Consider the following 20,824-nt stretch of genomic DNA (forward strand, 5'->3'; position numbering starts at 1 on the left):
ATTGGACGGGCTATTCGTTTGGCAGGAGATCCCGCATGCTTATCGAGAGTTACGTACGTCAGCCGAGTCGAAGCAGACAAGATTGGCTTCGAGAAGCAGGTGGTGGACACTGACACTGGAGAGGGAGACTCGGAGAGGGTTGGGTGGGCCACGGGCTGGCGGGTATTCAAAGCCACCCGCACGAGGTTAATCCTTCTTGAGGCTTGGCTGCATAATTGTAGAAGCGGACATTTATGCCAGAATTTATGCAAACGTGCATTCATCCCCCCAGCCTCGCCAGACCCAGCACGACTCCCAGCGTGGCAGCGACCCAGTTGTCGTCTAGATATATGCCGGCCAAGTCAGACGGTCAGGCTCCACGAAATGACAGACGCTCCGCCATCCCTCGAGTGCAAAGTCGTGTCGCCCGCCAACTTCCCGCTGGATCCACGGTATGCGCAGACGCGCGCGCCCAAGGTGGTTCCATGGTATCGCACTCTCCACGACAGGAGATCCCCGCATCCCACATCGCGGAATCTCCTTGACCTACCAGACGAGGTGCTGTGGCGAGTGACACACTTCATCGCAGAACCGAACAAAGGTCGCTACCTCTCACCGTTTGCGCTCGTCAGCAGAGAGTGCCGACAGCTCGCCAGGCCGCATCAGTTCTCGGACGTGTCCATTGTCCGCTCTCGGTTGTCCGAGAATCTCGTGAAATATATCCTCCAAGAGGCCTCGCAGCGATACAGCCATGTTCAGCCCACCATTGGGGCTTGCATCCGAACCCTGCATCTTGTCCTGGACAGGGAGTACGACTCGGAGTCGCCGGATCCGTGGGACATGGAGACAGATGATGAAGACGACGCGCCCGAGACGGATGGCGGGAATGACAAGAAGGAATGGCAAGGCTTGATCGACAAACTTGCACAGGCCATGGAGTGCTGCATGCCCAACTTGGATCGCCTGTACTGGGACCACACAGCAGGCCTGACCGTATTTCCCCAGCTGGTGCCCGCCCTCGTCTCCCGGCTGAGAACCTGTCCAGTATTCCAAGAGCTCTGGCTCGACGACTATGAACTGTTCTCGGGTCTGGAGGAGGCTGATGGCCGCCCCGTGATTCCGGATTGTCATTTCCGAGTGCGCTCCTTGGGCTTTGGGTGCGATCAAGACTACTACCCCGAGCGATCAGGAAATATTGAGTTGTTGGCCGAGACGCTGCTTCGTAATTCTGCGTCTACACTTGAGAGTCTCATTTGGAGTCCTGGATTTGAAGGAACTCGTGGCCAGGACAATGAGCTAGACCGTCACATTATTTCGTTCCAAAACGGACCAATACACTTTCCGCGCCTGCGCAAGTTCTGGTCTGAACTGGATGACGGAAACCATATGAGCCCGGCCACACTCGAGAACTTCCTGGCCGCGCCTCTCGAGTCCTTCTGTCCGTCGCCCAAAATCTGCGACATTATGCTGGAGAACGGGCTGGACCGCAAGTATCCCCTACCCGGCCTGCGCACATTTGCCATACCGCACGTAATTGGCATGGGAGGCCGTCGCGTCGAGAACATCTTGCGACTCGCAGCCGAGTACGCTTCTAAAATCCAGGAGCTATTTGTGTACGCGCCCGAAGGGACGAAAACATCACTAGAGAATCATGTGCGCCGTGAAAACTACCCCAACCTGCGGTCGTTGTGCTTTGTCTGGCCCATGTTTGGCGGCGGCAATCAGCTCCTCGACGCGATCGGTGCGCATCTCCCGACCTTGGAGGAACTCGCGTTCAATTTTGTCATCTTCAGCCAGACGACACACGACGTCCCCAGCCATGGCGGCCGCATCCGTCTTTCCCATGCCAAGCTAGCCAAGGTGCTCTCGCCACTGAAGAGGCTGACTCGACTGGCCATCTTTGGCGACGAGTACATCGCCGACTACTGCGGTCCTGAATGGTCATGGCATCATTTCTACAAGGAGCACGTGTGGTTCAACCAGAGCCGGGGCTGTCTATATTATACTCGGAATGGGAACATGACCCACCGTGCCCCGTCAAGACCGGGGGATGAGGTGGAGGATTGGAACACAGCGTGGCTGGAGGTGAACTTTATTGATTCAGATTTATACTCGACACCATCAGATCTTGCGGCCCTCTATGCGGAGGAGTTGCCTTCCTTGAGACAATTCGTCATAGGCAGGGTGTTGGTGGAAATTAATAGACCAGACAGCGGCAGAGATGGCACTTAGGCGGCTAGGGATAATTGGATCTGCCGTTCAGCTTTGACGTTGAACGATCTGAATAGCTCACCCGGAAATTCGTGGTGTGTACAACCAGAAGGCTTGTGCCCGTTTCCCATTTAGTTTCATTGGACTAAGACCAGGTCTGTGAGTGCGAGCGTAGGATGCAGATTGCTTACATGCTGAGTCAACTGTGCGGCACTGACCTCGTCGTGTCGTCGGTAAGTTTTCTGCTCTGTGTAGAAATGTATTTGTGGCCCATGCCCGCTCTTAGAAGTCTTTGTGATACATGAATCCGTCAATTCGGGAGACTTGCCATCTCGCAGTGTTATGGTAAGGTAATAGTGAGACCAGTCACAGGTTGTCGGGCACGTTGAACTATCACACGTATGGTATCTCGGTGCGAGCAGTTGGTGGAGTGCTACTACCTTGTGTAAATTTAAATTATTAAAAGCTAGCGTTGACTTCATGTAGTACGATCAAATTAGTGAGGCCAAGAGTAAGCGCCGTAAGGTGTAACTCGAGCCGGAGCGGAATCCGGAGTCCGGACCCGGCTCATCGGCCATGTGGGTCTCAGTCGCTCCGGGACCCGGGGGAAAGAGAAGTAAAGAAATTATACTAGAGTCTGTTGTTAGTTGCCTTTTCGATAGTGCCAGAGATATTGTGCTTGTCTTGCCACAAGGTCAATTTTCGGGATCTCCTTCACCATCAAGTCCACGTTCCTTGCAGTTTTCAACGCTCGATCCGTGGAGAAAGCCGTGCGAAGAGCCATGTTACATGGATAGCACAGGGCTATGCTGTTAGACATAACCCTTAGATAGTTGGCATCGAATGTATGTCTCGTTGCCAGGGACGTCGATGTCCGACTTTCACGTTGACCAGATAGTGTATTAGCATACTGTACCATGGATTGCTCCAATGTTGCTTTCACCCATTCGTCATGCAACCCAAGCTGCGTAAGGTGCACTGCAGCTCCCTCATCACCAGGACGCATCACCTAACGTTACAGAACCTTCAGACCTTCAAGATGGTGGGTACATGGAGCACATTGCTTTGCTGCGGTTGCCGACGGTGATTTTTTATCTATTCATACTTCTGGGGCTTCCTTCTTGCAGCTGGGGACTAATTAACATGGCTAGTCTCGTTGAGATCTCTGACAAACAGACAAGTAGGCTCACGCGTTGAAGTCTCAGACGCATGGCACCCCCGTCAGTGTATTTGAGACCTTTACTATCAGCAACAAGACCCAAAGAGAATCTTTTTGCGGTGATGCATAGAGTATACGTCCTGGTCATGTGAGTTTGTAGCCTATAATGTAGAAAGTTGGTGCTGTTGTTGGTTTCCGGCTGTGGTCTTTAGAACGGAGTGATTCGTAGTCCATTACAGTGCACGCGATTCGCCACTGCTTCCTGTGACAATTTAAGTCTTAAGATAAGATAATTTTCCTCTATTTAGCGTCTGTCGATTGCTGCCCGGTAGCTTAGTCGCGCTTCGTTATAAAGGCTCGATCATTGACACAGAAATTGCTTAGGGTAGGCAGAAACAATACAAAGGAAGGACCAAAATCACATCTCAACTTGGACTTAATTTAATTTCCTTTAATTAATATTAATCGCATTCGAATGAACAGACAACAAGAGCCAAAAGAAGACGAAGGAAGCAAGGATATAAGATCAATTTCGTCCCCATCCGCCTCGCTTCCGGATGGGCAAGCGACATGCAGTAGATGAGCCTATCAGGCGTGGAGTCGTCGACCCTGCTCATCACCGACCGGGAATCCTGGCACATGAAACTTCCTAGTCAGCTCGAGGGACAACGCCAAGTTCTTCTCGTCAATCACGGATTCACGGTTGCAACATGAACGCAACCCTGCGATTCGCGTCGACGTTCAGACTCGCAGCACGTATCCACGGACGCAGCCGGATCGTCACGCGACGAGTCTCAGTCTCTTGACAGATACGAGGAATGATGCGCACGAGATCAGCAACGCCAGCAGATCATAGTAGATCTCGTATCGGTGCAGATCCCGACTTGACGTTTCGACGCTGGCCTGGAAACATATATGAGCTTTGCCTAACGCTGAGTTTCCTCCATCTTCTCGTCCATGATCAGACTAATTATCTTGGTCCCCAAATCGACGACGCGCCCGACGCGCCTGCCCCTGACGGATGCAGAGCGCGTAAAGTGGTGCCTGCTAGGCGCCTCCAGGCTCCAGTAACGTTGCAGAACCTCCCGTCACGACCTCACCACGCGCAATTGAGCCAGCCCTGTCTGCATCTGGCCCAAGGAGCATTGCCCGATTCAGTCATAGCCTCGAGCCTAGTCGCATGTGCTGCGATGCCACTAGGTATCTATTGCCCGAACGGGAGACATGATAGGGGTTCTCAGGCAGAAGTGTCTGGTTGCTTCACGCGTCCCCGACCAGGTCAGCAGTCGCCTCGAGCCTGCGAGACGCGCGCACCCTTTCTCCCAGTTCACAAGACATTGCAACCACTGCAGCAAAACAAGAAGATAAGGAACCACTTGATCATCAGTGGATTCCTTCAAGGTCAGGGGATCTTGGCAGCAGCCCCAATGTCTCGCAGTGTCGCATCGGACCAGAGTCGGACCCCACACTCTCCTCCTGATCGCGCAACCTGTCCTGTCCAGATTTGGCAGCTCACACGCTCGCCGCCCCGAGCGAAGGATCAGGAAAGGGTAGCGGCCGATTGGAACTGGCAGGTGGCCCTAGACGTAGATGGCCTACTCTGGCACTCTGCTGCCGCGCGCCCATGAGCCGGGTACCTGCTTCGCACGGCACTAAAAGTAAAGTAGCCGGCGCGGCCGTCTTGGAGATTCCCATCGCCTCCTCATTGGTTCACGGCCGAGATGAACCAACTCCAGTTCGCCAGTGGCATCTCGAAAGCGAGCCGTGGCCTCAGGGGTCCAACCCGTAATTAGGGTTGAAAGTCCAACGAAACAGACTCGTGGAAGTCGTTCACATCCCTAGGATGGCGCGGAAATATCACTGTATCCAGCTGACCTACTATGCCCCTTGATAGGCCCGGGCATCGCATCCGATCACATGGACCCATCCAGGGGTCATTTCGTCGCAGGCAAATGGTATCTATCCTCTGAGGCTCTGACCACGAGCCCATCTTGCTGCCATGCACCACTTGGGTCGAAAAGAAACGAAACATCCAGTCTCCCACCCCACTCCCTGGCAAGTGTCACTTACATCTTGCTGGACCCCGACAAGATGTTGCCCCCCCCCGGTTCGAAGCGCAGCTAGCTGAGCGGCAGCCGGCAATGTGACTGGCCATGGATCCCTCGACCCTCATCCCGGAGTCCCTGTTGAACCGAATGGGGAAGCCCTGGACTAGGAGTGAGCAACGTTGCCAACCAACAGGACGGACAGACGGACGGAGAGAGCTCTCGCTAATAGCCGGCCATGTGTATGTATCGTCGTTCTTCATGGGCGGACTATCGGAAGCGGCCGCTGCAAGGCACCCAGCCAGCGGCGAAGTAACATTGGACATCTCTGGGGGTGAAGACTGCTGCACGCGCCCACGACGATCAACGTTGATATTGCTAGATACGGCCAGTCACCCTTTGACGACTGGATGGACTGAGGGTTACGTGGGATTCTCCGTGCTCATTTGACTACGACTATGGAGCATGTCAGATCGGCACGCCCACGGCTAAGGATGTCCATCATCTGTATAAGAGTCTGGCTCGTCCAGACCGTTCTCATCCTCTCCCTTTGCCATCACCAACCAAGACAGTCCTTCCCCTTCTCTTCATTCCTTCCTTCGCCAACGCGGCACCCACTACCTAGCCTGGTGCTAGAGATACTAACCAAGTCGATCCCTCCACAACAGCAGTTGTACCACACAACAACTCACGAGCCCAGCCGTCAACATGCTGTCCCTGCTCTCCAAGTCTCTGGCATTCCTTGCCGGTATCCAGGCCGTCGCGGGCCTGGCCATACCCACGGTCCAGGACAAGGCCCTCGAGGTCTCCAAGCGCGCCAACGGGCCCGTCAACTCGGTGTACTTCACCAACTGGGGCATCTACGGCCGTAACTTCCAGCCTGCGGATCTCCCTGCGTCGGATATTACGCACGTTCTCTACTCATTCCTGAACCTCCGCGCCGATGGCACCGTGTAAGTTGGCAGAGCGAGCTGTTGAGACGAGAGACAGGGGGCTGACCCGTATAGGTACTCCGGTGACACCTATGCCGATATTGAGAAGCACTATGCCGACGATTGTAAGTGACGCAGCGTTGGAAGAAGCATCGAGCTCACCACTAACACGCACGGCTAGCCTGGAACGACGTCGGCAACAACGCCTACGGCTGCGTGAAGCAGCTGTACAAGCTCAAAAAGGCCAACCGCGGCCTCAAGGTCGTGCTCTCCATCGGTGGCTGGACCTGGTCCACCAACTTCCCGGCCGCCGCCTCCACGGAGCAGGGCCGCGCGACCTTTGCGCAGACCTCGGTGGCCTTTATGAAGGACTGGGGCTTTGACGGCATCGACATTGACTGGGAGTACCCGGCCAATGACAAAGAGGCTAGCGACATGGTGCTCCTCCTCAAGCGCGTCCGCCAGGAGCTCGACGACTACTCGGCCCAGCACGCCAACGGCTACCACTTTGAGCTCTCCATCGCCGCCCCCGCAGGGCCGACCAACTTCAACAAACTCAAGCTGGCCGAGCTGGGCCAGGTCCTCGACCACGTCAACCTCATGGCCTACGACTACGCCGGGTCCTTCAGCGACTATGCCGGCCACCAGGCCAACCTGTACCCGAGCAAGGACAACCCCAAGTCGACCCCGTTCAGCACCCAGGTCGCCGTCGACGCCTACCTCGCGGGCGGCATCCCCTCGGAGAAGCTCGTCCTCGGCATGCCCATCTACGGGCGTGACTTCACCGGCACCGCGGGGCCCGGCACGCCCTTTACCGGCCAGGGCCAGGGCAGCTGGGAGCGCGGTATCTGGGACTACAAGGACCTGCCCCTCGACGGCGCGACGGTGCAGTACGACGAGGCGATTGGCGCCACCTGGACCTTTGCCAACGGCCAGATGGTCTCCTTTGACACGCCCGACATGATCCGCCAAAAGGTCTCGTATGCTCAGGACCACAGTCTCGGCGGCAGCATGTTCTGGGAGGCGTCTGCCGACAAGACGGGCGCCGACTCGCTTATTAGCACGGCCCGTGATGCCATGGGCGGGTTGGACACGACGCAGAACTGCCTCGACTACCCGGACTCGCAGTACGACAACATCCGCAAGGGTCTTGCCTAGGCGGATTTATTTCTTTTCGTCACATTGCCTTGCACCTGGTGTGCTGTCGCTCGCTATGTTTGGACACCGACGCTCATTTATATCACGCTTCGAATGGAGGGCTACACGCACTCAGTCACTCGCTTCATGACGGCGCCGTCAAACGCAAATTGGGATGGCTTCTTGGCCGTTCGTTCGTCTGCTACACTGGCAGGATCTGCCTATTTCTCCGTATATATTGCAAATGGAACGTACATACTCCGCGACTTCGCTTCTTCTCTCCATACTCGTGAATGTCAGGGGCTACGTGGTACTCCAACAGCACGTGGATGGCCCGCAGCCAAGACTTCTAAGTATTCTTTATTAGACTGGGAGCAATGCATAACTGGGGTCCTAACCGGTCCCGAGCTGTTGGAAACCTCTAGGCTGAGGCGATAGGTCGCCCAGGGTCCAGACAATAGTCTCTTGTGATATTCAGGGCCCAGAAGCGGGTGCTTGGCCCGGTGCCGAGCGAGAAGCACATCCTTTCAGTACGCAGTACACAATACGCTACAAGAAGTAGCCTTGGTGGATTGGTGGCTGGGCGAATCTGGAGACATTCCGACTCGGCCACCAGAAGTCACCATCTTCAAGGCCAAAGAAGCCCAAGGGCAATACGCCGCCGCCTACAGTCTAAATTACTCCATGTCATTATGCCTTTGGCCACTGAGCGAACAAATGAGACGATGACATCTCCCATCGATAGTCGCCATCCCACAGCGCCCTGTGGACTGGACTATGGGCCCAGCGGACGCCGGTGGTGGTCCCGGTCCCGGTCTGGTGTGGTGTTGGGGGCGTCGGAGTGACGGAGACGCCAGGCCTTTTCCATGTCGATTTGGGTCGCCAGACGTGCGATGTCCGAGTCATGTGGTGATGATCCTGTCCACAGAGTAGACTGGTTCCCTAGTGTATTGCAAATAAGGGCAAGCAATGGCAAGCCTGGCCTCCATGTCCTTGCCGATCGTCCTCCCAAGACTATGGCATGAACATGGACATCATGAAAGCCTTGTAAGTCGACCAGTTTTGATCATATATCACAAGATCTATCTGGGCCCGATCCAGGCCACCGGTCGCGCGGATCGGACTCGGACTCCACGCCAATAATGATTGATCGGATCCAGAATCCTGCGCAGACTATACAGAAGCCAGCCCCTGCAGCCCTGCATTCTGGAGTCTGGACAGGGCTTGACGATTGATGGGTGGCTTGTCTCGGTACTTGCAAAGCTCGGACTTGCTGCTCGCCTTTCACAGCGACCTGTCTGCTTGCGAGTCCCAGCAAAATGCGAGGGTCACCGTCGCCCGCAAAGAGGAATCCGCTTGGCGTTCATGCGCGTGCCTGGGCACGCGCCCCCCTGGACCTTGACGCGAGTCAGTAAGTAGTAGTACAGTACGTAGGAGGCGTGATGGTGTCTTGCGCCCTCATTGCTGTCTCGACCATCTGGAACCTGAGATGTTTCTACATCGCAATTGAAGGGACGCCGTCAATTCTGACTGCACTCGCCAACGGCGTAGCCTTGCGTGCTGACGGACAGACGGATGGACTGCTTGTCTGATGTGAGCAGAGTCGTGGAAGCGCCTAACGTCAAGTCGTGGGTCGCCAGCAGCTTCGTGAAAAGGGCCAAGTGGAGAGCGAGTGACATTCTCCAGGGGCGAAATTGAAGAAACCACAGAGTCCAGTCTGGTTCCAAACTTCCAGTCAAGGCGCCAGGACTCAGAAGAGAGTCTCCGCCCTTCCACATACAGGGTCTCCCACGTGAGTGAGGCGGCCACACGTCGCTCTACCTTGGTCCTTCAATGTTGGCCATCGATGGTCAGCAGGCCCCGAAATACTTCGCCTGCGTTAAGTTGAGAGGCCAACAAGACTAGACTACACTAGTCCAACACGATGAATTTTCGAAACGGACTGGATCTGAGTGGCGCCCGATAGCGTCCGCGCGCGCGGAGCGGAGACGAGACGCGCCGCGCGTGCCCTATCCTTCTTCCTCTGCCCGACTGGCCTCTCCAAGAGCACAGTCCAACACTCGCTGCCCTGCGTCAAATGGACGCTCGGACGACGGAATCCTCGTCGTCAATGCTCTTTGCAGATCCTCCGCATGCAAATGTCCATGTCGACGCTAACCATGTGATGTCTCACCCTCCATTCTGCTCGTGGATAAACTCATCCAAGATGACTGGAAGGAAGCGAGGCCTGCACATCGCCACCTCTTGTACACAAATCAAGGACTAGCAGCTCATGGGCGCGCCCGGAAGTCTCGCGGCCCCTGGGCCCCCCGAGTCATTCATGGCACCAACAGACCGGGTCGGAGAGGCCCCCGTCTGGCGATCGTGCAGCTGGCGAGCAGTTGGCTGCCCGCACGAACAGACCTGGACCTTGCAAGTGTCCATGGACTCCATACGTGCTAATAAACATACGTACGTAGTATTAAGCGAGCGCACCGTCTGTGGACTAGCCGATCCAAAGGTCTCTGCATGGATGGAGATTTCAAGGCACCCCCCGTTGAGGCACCGCGACTCAGTAGTATCTGGCAAAGCCCCATTGTGTGGCAGATCTAAAAGAATGCACTTGGTCGACAAGGCTACATACTCTCCAGTTTGTGCGCTAGGCTCTCATTTTTATATATCCAGCAGGGCCTGACTTGTCGTCGTCGTCGTCGTCGTCGTCGTTGATTCTTGCTGTTCGCCTCGCCCCCAGTCACTGTCAAGCGCATTTCTCTTTTGTCATTCTCTTCGCATCGACAAACACACAAGCCATGCCTGTCTCGATAGACCAGCCCGAGTTCCTGCACGAGGTATGGGCCCTCTTTGGCGTGGGTTGTCTGATCCTGCTGGGACGCTTCGTGGTGCGCCTGCGTGCCGTGGGCATCAAGGGCCTCCAGGGCGATGACTTCTTTTCCATGCTCGTCTGGATCTTCTACGCCATGGACGCGTCGACGGTGCACTTAATTTGTAGGGCTCTCTGTCCGACTCTTTGTGTCTTCCCCCTGCTGACAGCGTGCCAGACTTCCTGGGCACGAACGTGGAGGCGGGCGTTGCGGCGGAAAAGGGGCCCCTCTCGGACAAGGACATTCGAGACTACGAACTGGGGTCCAAGCTGCAGCTCATCGCCTGGTACTCATACACGGCCCTGCTGTGGTCGCTCAAGGGCACCATGCTGTGCTTCTTCTCGCGGTTGACCATTGGCACATGGCACAACACCTTTGTCAAGACGGCCTCGTGGCTGTGTGCCCTTGCGTACATTGCCGTCTTCCTGACCATCACCTTTGGCTGCTTTCCCACGCACGACAACTGGCAGTGAGTGTCCAACAGTGTAGTCATCGCCAGGATCTCCTGACTAACGTCTTCGCTCGCAGAGTCCTCCCGGATCCCGGGGCCAAGTGCACCTTTAAGCTGCAGAACTTTATCGTCACCACCGTTCTGAACGTCATGTATGTCTTGGTTCTGCTTCACAAGATCCCCAGCTGACACCGCCAGGACCGACGGTATGATCTTCTGTATCCCTCTGCCCCTGTTGTGGACACTGCAGGTGCCCCTGAAGAAGTAAGCCTCCTACTCTGCCCTACTCCCCCAAACACAACTAACCACCGTCACCACCACAGGAAGCTCGTCATCGGCCTCCTCCTCTCGTCCGGCGCCTTTGTCATTGCCGCCGCCATCATCCGCGTCGTCCTAACCACCTCGGCCAACCCCTCATCCGTCAGCATCAACAGCTGGGGCGTCCGCGAGACCATTGTCGGCATCCTGACCGTCAACATCCCTATCCTCCGCCCCATTGCCAGCCGCGAGTTCTGGTCCCGCAAGACCAGCAAGCTACCCAGCAGTCACGGCGGCGCCGGTGCCTCCCACGGCACCGGCACCAAGCCGAGCAACATCACAGGCTCCTACGAGCTCGCCAGCAGCATCGACAAGGGCAACCGCTTCGGCCGCAAGAGGCAGGACTCGGACTCGAATGGTAGTCAGGAGAGCATTATTGGGAATATGAAGACCGGCGGCGGCAGTGATCCCAACGCTGTGACCGTGCAGACGACCTACCAGGTCTCGAGCGACCAGGAGGTAGGCGGCGACTCGTGGCATCATGGCCGGGGCGGACTCACGCAGACGTCGGTGCTTGGAGGCAAGGCTCCAAAGTTGTAGTAGGTACGATGAAGAGGGCAGGACAGCTCTGCTTCGCCGGTACAACAGGACAGCATGGACATTGCGGCTTGGAGATGTCGAGACATTGCATGGTGTGAACAGCATACGACCAAGGACATGGCGATTGATTCTTATCTATAATCATTCATGGCGTGAATCGACGCCCACGATACCCTATATACGATAATTTGTTACTTTTGATCAACGGGAGCCTGTGGTGGCTGTCGACATGGTGTAAAAGGGCATCTCTTGTGGCAGCAGCATCCATTCTGCAGGTACTAACTGGAATTCGGAAACCCAGATTGATGAAACAAGCGCCAAGCACGCCGAGACTCACTGTCATCATCTTCCTTCGACATTTGACCAAAGGAGGGTGGGCGAGGCCTGGCCTTCCGCAGAGGTACGGAAAGAGGAAGGCCAAGCCAAGGCCGGACCGGGAGTCCGAGACCCTGGAATCGATGCAAGCAACGGGAGGATCGGCATCATCGGAGAGGAATGCCGGTCGAGCCTCAGTCGGGCTGTGCTTTGGTCAAGTACTGTCTCTTGCGATGACTGGGATTCGAGTAGAGGATGAGGACGTCTATTGAGGCTGTTATGGGAGGTCTCTCTGCCAAGAGCAGACGGTCGTGGGACACAGTTTCTCTTTATGGATGAAGAGAAATTGTCAAATATGTCCAATAACACCTGGACCAATCTCGTCCGCAAGCTTAACTTAGAATGCTGAAGCGGTATCAACCTTTGCTTCTTCAAGAATCAGAAGTGCCAGCAACCCCATCGTCCAGTTTGCCCTACAGCTTCCACGATCTCTGTCTCGACAAGAGATGCACTTGGAAACCTCACAACTCAGCCTGCCAAGTGCCCGCTCGCCACGATGTCGGGCCCCTTGCCAGAAGTAGACAGAGCCCTCGCTGCTCTCGCGCTGTAGCGAGGATGCGACGACGATCACCGCCAAAAGTAGGAGTTGCACGTTGCAAGAAGCCGCACGAGCCTGGCTCGTTACATGTTACATGGCAGTCGACGCACTGTAATGGGACCAGAAGCTGATTGACAAATCGACAGTGGGCCTCGCGGCCCTTGTGCTCGTGAAGACTGAAGACAAGGACGCACGATAGGCAAAAGTCGAACATTGAATTCAAAGCCCTGCCCGTGCCGCGATCGCAGGCGCGGCCAAGCCTTCAACAGCCGCAGGATCGCGGCTGGAGGGGCCACGCGGGCTGGGCATGGCGATTCGATCCCCAGGGCAGTCTGTCAGCCAAACATTGGCAGGCGTGTCAATCTACACAGCAGAGACGCTCGCAAGTGGGCGAGTCCCAAGTTGTAGCCATCGTGAAGACAGTATGCGCCAGTACCAGACGACAGTGACGATCGTGCTCGGGCCAAGATGCCCATTCGCCTCTCCCACGAGCCAAGACGCGCCCAGGAGAAAGGATCGACGGCCATCAGGGGTCGACGGCCGGTTCAGCGGGTCCCGTCAGCCTCCCACACCCTCCAAGTCGCCCTATATAGCACGTTTCATCCCCGGATTGTCTGTCTGTCTGTCCGTTCTCGACAAGGCGTATATGAATGAGTCTTGAATACTTGCTCGCTTCGTCCATCTGTCCTTACCATACGCCTCTTCACCAACTGCCGTCTCTTCAAGACTAGATACGTTTACAGCATTGTCATTCACACCCGGCCAACCATCTACCTACCTATTCACAGCGATCAAATCAGACCGCCACGATGAGCCAGATCGCCATCACCCCTGAGCTCGTCCGCAAGATGGAGGACAGTCTGCTCGCCGACCCAGCCATCGTCCAGGCCAAGATTGTCGACATTGCCGCCGCCGACGCGCCCCAGCCGGATCTCGTCGTGGCCATCTGCCTCAGCCCGGACGTGCAGCAGCCCGACGAGTCCGCCCTGCGCGCCGCGCGCAAGGCCCTCGTCAAGAGGATGCGCGACGACGGAGGCCGCGCCGTCGTCCCCAGAAAGTGGTCACGCCCCAGCGTCCTGCCTGTCGACCCGTCAGGCGCCGTGGACGAGGTCGCCCTGAGGCAGAGCCTGCTCATGGAGGCGCACGCCGACGGACCCCCTCCGACACCCACCTCCAAGGCCCCCGTGGAATCTCTCGACGAAAAGATTATGCGCATCATCGCCACGGCGGTCGGCACGTCTGTCGACGAGCTCGTGCAGACGCGCGGGTTCGCGCAGAATGGCGGCGACAGCTTCACCGCCATCCGCGTCTTCCAGGCGCTCATGCGCGAGAACATTTCGCTGCGCGTGCCGGACATTATGCGCGCAGAGACCATTGCCGAGCTGCCCGCGCTCGTCATCTCGCGAACGGGGCCAGCCCCGGTGCCAGCCCCGGCGGCGACGTCGGGGATTCCAGTCTCGGAGGTGCACGAGGTGATGCTGGCTGAGCCCGAGACCAACGGCGTGGCTGTGGCTACTGTGGGCGGCGTGTGAGTGGGAGCTCTCCTGTTGTACTTGTACCGCCATCACTGGGCACCCCCAGGTCGTAATGCAGCGTTGCTTTCGTGAAACAGTCACTCGTTGACCAGGAGTTCTGGCGTTGGTTCATTTGTCTCTGTGGACGGCATGGCAGTGCGCCAAGAGCCGTGGGTTACATGCTTATGTTTGGGAGAATGCTGAGAGGCTGGTGCCCCAGCCCATGATGGTGCTGCCCATTGTCGATTCTCTCGCGGTTGATTACCTCTATCGTTTTAATACATTCAATCTTTTGATTCATGCTCTGACCTCGAGCGCGCAGTCCTGTTACGTCACCTGTGACTTCCGTCCCAATGGCTGCACCTTGGCCTACCCTGCATCTTCTCGGCTCCGAACAGCTTGGACAATACGTCATCGGCCGAGCAGGAGTCGAATCCTTCCGCCACCGTCCAAGACTTCGAGCAAATGACCCATTATCAATAATCTCTGATTACGTCGCTGGTCAGGGATATGCTGGGAGGCATTTTGGATTTCTTCCTACAAGCGCACGGAAGGACGGCGCGGCATCGATCGCGAGGGTGTCTGGCCTGGCTCTGAGATGGAAATGTATCATGGAAATGTATCATGGAAATACTGATGTAACCCAACATAAGACGCGGTTCTGATTACTGACGGTTGTGAACTTCTCGCGAGTTCCCGTAGAATAGACGAAAGGAAGACCTTATTTGACCTATTTAGGCACTTAGCTTCATGTTGAGAAGGCAACAATTGATGTCTTCGTGGTCAAGTCCCAGAGCACGAGCTGTGGGAGCGGACTACCTACCCTGCAGCGTCTTCCATCATTCGACACTTGGACAGGCCTGCCAAAATAAGCATGCACTAATCTGTCACCCCCGCAGCCCCTCCAACGACGAGGCAGCCAGTCCGAGTGCCTGAGAGGTGGCCCCACCAACTCTCGATTGACTCACCACGACCTGCATCACCAGCATCCAGTCACCAGCACCAAAATCATTCTGCGCTCGCCTCAGCATCCATACCACAGCAGACGCGATGACAACCGACACGCCCACGCCCTCCGGGGCCCCCGTCGACCTCCCCGTCCGCGCCGCCGACGGCGCCCCCTTTGACATTGTCCAGACGTACCACGACCTCCTCGCCCAGAACCGCGACCTCACCAAGCCCGTCGTCGCCATCAAGGCCCTCATCTCCCTCCTCGAGAACACAAACTCCGTCACCGCCCACGAGACCATGGACGTCCTCCAGGCCAGTGCCGACCGCCTCACCAACTCGGTCCGCAACCCTGTGCCCCTCGTCGCCGGCACACACCTCTTCCTCTGGTTCGTTCGACAGATGCTGCGCGACGAAGGCGGTAACTTTGAAAACGTCCGCAGGCATCTCGTCGACAATGGCCAGGTCTTTGCCCAGCGCGCTATCCACGCCCGCACTGGTGTCGCCGAGCACGGCTTCCGCGTCATCAAGCCCGGCCAGACGGTCATGACACATGGCTCCTCGCGCGCCGTCCTTGGCCTCATTGAGCGGGCGCAACAGGCTATCCCCGGCCGCTTCAAGGTCATTTACGTCCGGGACCACTACAACCCCAAGGAGTCGGAGCGCGTCGTCTCACGCCTGCGCAAGCTCGGCATTCCCACAGCCCCGATCGACGGCGCGAGCGTCCTCACGGCTGTCAAGGCCGCCAAGCCAGGCGTCTCGGCTGTCTTCCTTGGCGGGGAGGTCATCACAAAGGGCGGCGGTGTCATCAGCCGCGTGGGTGCGGCGCAAGTGGCGCAGATTGCGCACGAGTCGAGCATCCCTGTCTTCGTCTGCGGCGAGGAGCACAAGTTTGTGGCGTTTATGCCGTGGTGGAACGAGATTGGCTTTGACCAGAAACTGCTGGACTTTGGCACAGAGGATGCGGAGAGGCCGGCGACGGACGACCCTGTGGAGTGGGTGGTGAGTTGCCCCCTTTTCTAGTGGTTGATGTTGATTTGAGTACACGCTGACTGACCACCGCACAGCCGCACGACTATGTGCATCAGTTGATCACCGAGAGGGGACTTCACCTGCCGAACCACGTGAGCACGACCATTTACCAGACCTATGGCAGCTTCGATGGGTAGAGATCCTGGGTACGCATGGGCGAGTGAGTGACGGGAGGCTACGGTCAAGATAAGCACCCGGCACTGGGTAATGCATGGGAAAGGCGTCTGGGCGTTGGGGACATGAGACATGATTAGACAAAAAGTTTACGCTATCACGAATAGAGAGAAGAAGTAGAGGCAGGTTCTGCGTCTGCTGCAACGGCAGGACTTGTCATGCACGCGAACTGGGACAGTTTGTTGGCCAAGGGCCAGAACAGCAGTCTGTTAACGAGGGTCTGGTACAGAGTTGCGTGTTCCATCGTCGCACCAAGAGAGCGTGGGTTTGATTGCTGTTCGATCGATCCGTCCTTGTACGTGAGGAGAAAGCGTTGGTCCTGGGCGCGAGCGAAAAGAAAAGAGAGTCGTATGCGAAACGAAAACCTGCGTTAGCCATCTCTCCCCGTCCATCCTCCAGCATCTTCCACTCCGCTTCACGCTCCCTCACTGGCTGGCGGCATGTCCCTCACGACCCTCGCACCCACCCAGGCATACGGATACTTCCTCTGGTACCAGTTCACAAAGCTCCTACGGCCCGCAATGCGCGGATGTGTCGCCCACGACCCGCCCAGGACGATATTGTGCTTGCCGTCGAAAAAGTCCGCCGTGTACCCCGGATACAGCGTCATCCTCTCGAAGCCCGGGTGCGGCGCGAGCGCTGAGCTCGTCCACTCCCACACGCCGCCCATGCCAGCCTGCCCCTGCAGCGCCGCGGTATGGGTCACCGCCGTAGGATGCCAGTTCTGGAAACCCACGTTGGCGCCGCCGAGGTCGATGAACAGCGGCGGCGTTGGGGGCGTCTCCTCCACGCCGTCGTTGGACAGGTGGCCGTTCACCGCGGGCACGCGTGCCGTCAGCGTGGACGACAGGAGGGATCTGTTGCGCTCCACGTGCGCGTATAGGGACTTGGCCTCCTCGAATGTCGGGATGTGGCCGCCCATGTACGCCGCGCAGGGGGCGAGCTCGTCGTAGGAGGCCATGACGGGCCAGTCCAGGGCGTGCTGGAGGGGCACGGGGCCGAAGACTGTGAGCACGGAGTGGGCGCTGATGAAGGACTGCAGGGGACTGCTGTGCGTGGCGTGGCCGTTGGTGTGGTTGGGACTCTTGATCCAGGAGGCTGGGATACTCTGTGTGTTGGTCTCGACGAGGTAGGTGGCGTACTTTTCGTGTCAGTCAGTCGCACCAGTAGACACATGATGGAAGCTTACCTCTTCGTTGGTGATGGCTCGCCCCTTGGCCTGGAAGGCGTGGACGCTGATTTCTCTAGCCGGCTTCTCATTGTCCCTGAGTGGTCTGTCAGTCAACATGATCTGGTTTTATCTGCACGCAAAAATACCATCCAAAGTGTTTCGACTGATCCGTTCCGTCCTCTGGATCGTCCAGGCCAACATGGACTGTCTGCGCAGGAATGTCGTGCCATTCGTCAGCGACCTTGTTCTCTCGAGCAATGTCTGCCAGCTTCGCAAAATCAGGTCTGTCGATACCCGGAGGTGGCAGTGTCTTGGAGCTCTGGAGCATCATGTAGAGAAGGGTCTCCAGATGCATGACTTCATGCTCAAACCCGAGCCAGACGGCCCTGCCCACGCTCCTCGAGATGTCTCCCTCGTATAGCTTCTGTACCCTGCTCCTGACCTTGGACTGGTACTCGAGGATTTGGTCCAATGGCGGCCATTCGGTGGGCACCTCTGAGTGATCATGGCACTTCTCCGGGTTGTCGACGTCGGGATCGATGCCCCTTTCGAAAATGTCAACAAAGGACCGGGGCTCCGTGTTCTTTTCGCCCGTCGTCTTGGCCAGTTGAATGTCCAGAAAGGTGGGGATGTGTCCGAGATAGAAGATGCAGGCGTTCCTCAGCTTGATTGGTTTCTCGGACAGAGACGGCTGCGGGAGCATCTGGCGTGTGACAACGTCCCAGGTCGCCCAGAGCGACGCCCAGTCGTCGAGTGTCGGGAGAGGTTGCGACGCATAGAGCGTGGGGTGGAGGGGGAAGGCGAATTTGGACTGCTTGGTGAGGTGGTATATACCTGTCTCTTTGCATCAGACGCTGATCACGCCATCGTGGGGGTTGCGTTTTTGAGGAATCTCACCGTAATCATCCTGCCTCCAGGCATTGACCTGCTTGAGGCCGCTGTTCTGCCACAGCTTCCGTGTGCCTGGGACGGAGTACTTGTAGCTTTCCTCGATCTTCACCCTCTCAAAGGCCTTGATTTTCTGGCCGAGGACAGTGACGTCTCTGACCGGTGCCACGAAGGCTTGGTGGCGGCCACCATCCTGATCGTAGACATACTCGCCAATCACATGCCAGTCTGCCGGATCAACGACGGGCGTGGGGAAGAGGGTATTTGCGTGTGTGAGGCCATTGAGGATGAATCTGGGTGATCAGCCTAGCACCCTCATCCATGAAAGACAATGGCAACTTACTGATGGGTGATACCCTTGGAGTCTTCTGAGCGTTAGACACTGTTATACCTCACCAAACCCTCAGCAACTTACCATTGTAGGCATGACTTGTGAGTGTCAGCACATCTGACAGCACCCATGGGACGTCTTGAGCAGCAACTTACTAGACCTTGTCTGGCTCCATGCATGTGTCGACACCAATGTAGATCATGTCCGTGCCGCTCATCACCCGGCCAAAGCCAGCCAGAAACTCGGCCGCACCCTTGCGATCAAAGTTGCCTGGACGGACCGGTTAGTTCACCTACTCGCTTTCACTTGTGCCAATACGACGTACCAATGCTGGATCCCAGATGGAGAATGCACTTCACCCTATCACGCTTGCCCTCCAGCCAAGCTTGGCCGTCGTCGTACGTCCCCCACAGACCGTGGCAGGTGACGTGGCGAAAGTCCGGTAGCTGGGCAATCGTTCGCTCCAGCTCGTCCAGGCTGAGGTCGAGCGCGTAGTAGTCAATTTTCTTGCCGGTTTTCTCAAAGGCTTGGAGCAACAGGTTGACCTTGCGGAGGTTTCTTGGCTCGTCAGCATCATGTCAAAGTGAGAAAAGGTAGTCTTTGCAGGACATGCGTACCCACTGCCGAGCTCGACAACCATGGCGCCGCTGGGGATTTGCGCTGCCATGTCCTGTGCGTACGTCTCCAGCACCTTGATCTCCTTGTTGGTGAGGTAGTACTCGTCCAGATAGGTGATCTGCCTCTGTTAGCGCAGGGAGCATACCAGGAAGATCAATGCGCAGGCAGTACATCCTCAAACAACTGCAGGCCTTTCTCGTCATACAGCAGCATCGTGGGCAACTTTCGCGCCCCCGGGTCACCGGCGATCATGGTCTCAACATCAGCCTTAAGGTCAAATTCGACTGCATCGCCACGAATGTCGATAATGTCGGCCTGGCCGTTGGGATTCTTGACTGCAGGCATCGTGCAGTACCAGCTTGTATGTGAAGCGCAATGGCAGTGAAGACGTTATAAATGACAATACGGCAATCTGCTGGTGTGTTATATGACGGGTCAGAAGTGAGTCTATGTGTCAAACTCCAAGGGCGTATGAGGAGGGAAGACGTCAGGGCCGATGTGGCCGAGGATGCCTATCTGTATATAAATCCAGCTGCCAGTCCCTGTGATGTAAGTACGAGTACCTTTCGTAATATCGGGAGGTACCTGATCGGAGCTATTATTACTACCAGAACCTACTCACAACCCGATCCACCCGTCCCGGGGACAGGTACCGTGCGTGAGACTGCAAGTCATTGGTGCGTCACAGCCATACCCAGATCATCCGCGGCACCGTGATTCCAAACCAAGGGCGCACGGGTGACAGCTGCAGCAGCTGCTGCCAGCACCCCGCGCGCGGCGCGGAGGCCGTTTCATTAATAATGGAACTTGGTTCGCATTAGGAGGCAGCATTTGCCGCCTGCGACTGGACTGATGTCACATCCAGAGCAAAGGCAGTGAGTGAGTTGGGAGACTTCGAGATTGATGACAGGATGGGGGGACAGGACAGCATGTCGTGCATGAACATGATCCCAGGAGCCTGCTGGCCTATGGCCACCACGCCTGTCGAAGCATGGCAATTGTCAAATTCGAGCCATCGCCTGAGGTTTAGGATGCGACTGGAATCAATGGATGCACGGTAAGCAATAGCTCAGAGCTGGTGTGGAGTCGGCGGTGCGGAGGTGCAGTCGATGACGAGGACATGAGACGAGTTCCTGGCGCGAGACACAACGAGGAGAGGGGGAGTTAATTAACTGGAGATGACCAGACTTAATGACCGTAAATAGCCGTTTGCCAACTGTTGGCTGATCAATGATCAGTGTGACTGTGTGATGCTGAGACAAATACCGATGCTTGAGCCTTGGGGTGCCGTTATTCTATTTGCATTCGGCCTACCCTAGAGCATGGCGTCCCTAAGCCACGTGATCTTCAACCGTCATTTTCCACTGAGGTCATGTGCGGGGCGGAAGCAAGGCCGCGGGTCTGCACAGCCTCCGGGCTGACGACGCTACAGATTTAGGTTTCATCATCTGTGGCTCAGCAGCGCACCAGCCACAGCTGGCATAGGCCTAGAATTTGAAGACTGTGAAAAAGTAGCCGCATATGGTCCTCGTCCCTCTCTGTGATCATCAGCAGGCTCTGATAGGGGCTCAGTCTAATTTAATTGCTGGGAAACCGCGTCTT

The 20,824-nt window shown here is 56.7% G+C and overlaps 7 protein-coding genes across 7 annotated transcripts; 6 read left to right on the forward strand and 1 right to left on the reverse strand.

Annotated features, from left to right (window-relative positions):
• Positions 1-222: 222 nt before the first annotated feature.
• F5Z01DRAFT_663127 (uncharacterized protein) lies at positions 223-2,302 on the forward strand. Its single transcript, XM_046264013.1, has one exon. The coding sequence runs from the start codon at positions 364-366 to the stop codon at positions 2,209-2,211; it is 1,848 nt and encodes a 615-aa protein (XP_046115507.1). The 5' UTR covers positions 223-363; the 3' UTR covers positions 2,212-2,302.
• Positions 2,303-3,818: 1,516 nt separating this feature from the next.
• F5Z01DRAFT_663129 (uncharacterized protein) lies at positions 3,819-5,462 on the forward strand. The gene has a single exon (XM_046264014.1). The coding sequence runs from the start codon at positions 4,168-4,170 to the stop codon at positions 4,975-4,977; it is 810 nt and encodes a 269-aa protein (XP_046115508.1). The 5' UTR covers positions 3,819-4,167; the 3' UTR covers positions 4,978-5,462.
• Positions 5,463-5,906: 444 nt separating this feature from the next.
• F5Z01DRAFT_271515 (chitinase) lies at positions 5,907-7,958 on the forward strand. The gene is made up of 3 exons (XM_046258684.1): positions 5,907-6,347; positions 6,402-6,451; positions 6,508-7,958. The coding sequence occupies exons 1-3, from the start codon at positions 6,103-6,105 to the stop codon at positions 7,482-7,484; spliced, it is 1,272 nt and encodes a 423-aa protein (XP_046115509.1). The 5' UTR covers positions 5,907-6,102; the 3' UTR covers positions 7,485-7,958.
• Positions 7,959-9,991: 2,033 nt separating this feature from the next.
• F5Z01DRAFT_271501 (uncharacterized protein) lies at positions 9,992-11,992 on the forward strand. The gene is made up of 5 exons (XM_046258682.1): positions 9,992-10,448; positions 10,502-10,793; positions 10,853-10,927; positions 10,974-11,039; positions 11,099-11,992. The coding sequence occupies exons 1-5, from the start codon at positions 10,253-10,255 to the stop codon at positions 11,631-11,633; spliced, it is 1,164 nt and encodes a 387-aa protein (XP_046115510.1). The 5' UTR covers positions 9,992-10,252; the 3' UTR covers positions 11,634-11,992.
• A 1,024-nt stretch (positions 11,993-13,016) lies between these two features.
• F5Z01DRAFT_271503 (uncharacterized protein) lies at positions 13,017-14,246 on the forward strand. The gene has a single exon (XM_046258683.1). The coding sequence runs from the start codon at positions 13,356-13,358 to the stop codon at positions 14,076-14,078; it is 723 nt and encodes a 240-aa protein (XP_046115511.1). The 5' UTR covers positions 13,017-13,355; the 3' UTR covers positions 14,079-14,246.
• Positions 14,247-15,110: 864 nt separating this feature from the next.
• F5Z01DRAFT_676779 (uncharacterized protein) lies at positions 15,111-16,177 on the forward strand (the record flags this gene model as incomplete). Its single annotated transcript, XM_046265285.1, has 2 exons — positions 15,111-16,010; positions 16,076-16,177. 2 exons carry the CDS (start codon positions 15,111-15,113, stop codon positions 16,175-16,177), a joined length of 1,002 nt encoding a protein of 333 aa, XP_046115512.1.
• Positions 16,178-16,629: 452 nt separating this feature from the next.
• F5Z01DRAFT_676780 (DUF323 domain protein) lies at positions 16,630-19,567 on the reverse strand (the record flags this gene model as incomplete). The annotated part of the gene is made up of 10 exons (XM_046265286.1): positions 16,630-17,355; positions 17,404-17,479; positions 17,532-18,219; positions 18,283-18,566; positions 18,617-18,638; positions 18,689-18,702; positions 18,760-18,874; positions 18,930-19,162; positions 19,222-19,340; positions 19,394-19,567. The coding sequence occupies 10 exons, from the start codon at positions 19,565-19,567 to the stop codon at positions 16,630-16,632; spliced, it is 2,451 nt and encodes an 816-aa protein (XP_046115513.1).
• Positions 19,568-20,824: the final 1,257 nt, after the last annotated feature.

This window comes from Emericellopsis atlantica, assembly GCF_019669845.1.
Source record: "Emericellopsis atlantica unplaced genomic scaffold F5Z01scaffold_26, whole genome shotgun sequence".
Taxonomy (NCBI): Eukaryota; Fungi; Ascomycota; class Sordariomycetes; order Hypocreales; family Bionectriaceae; genus Emericellopsis; species Emericellopsis atlantica.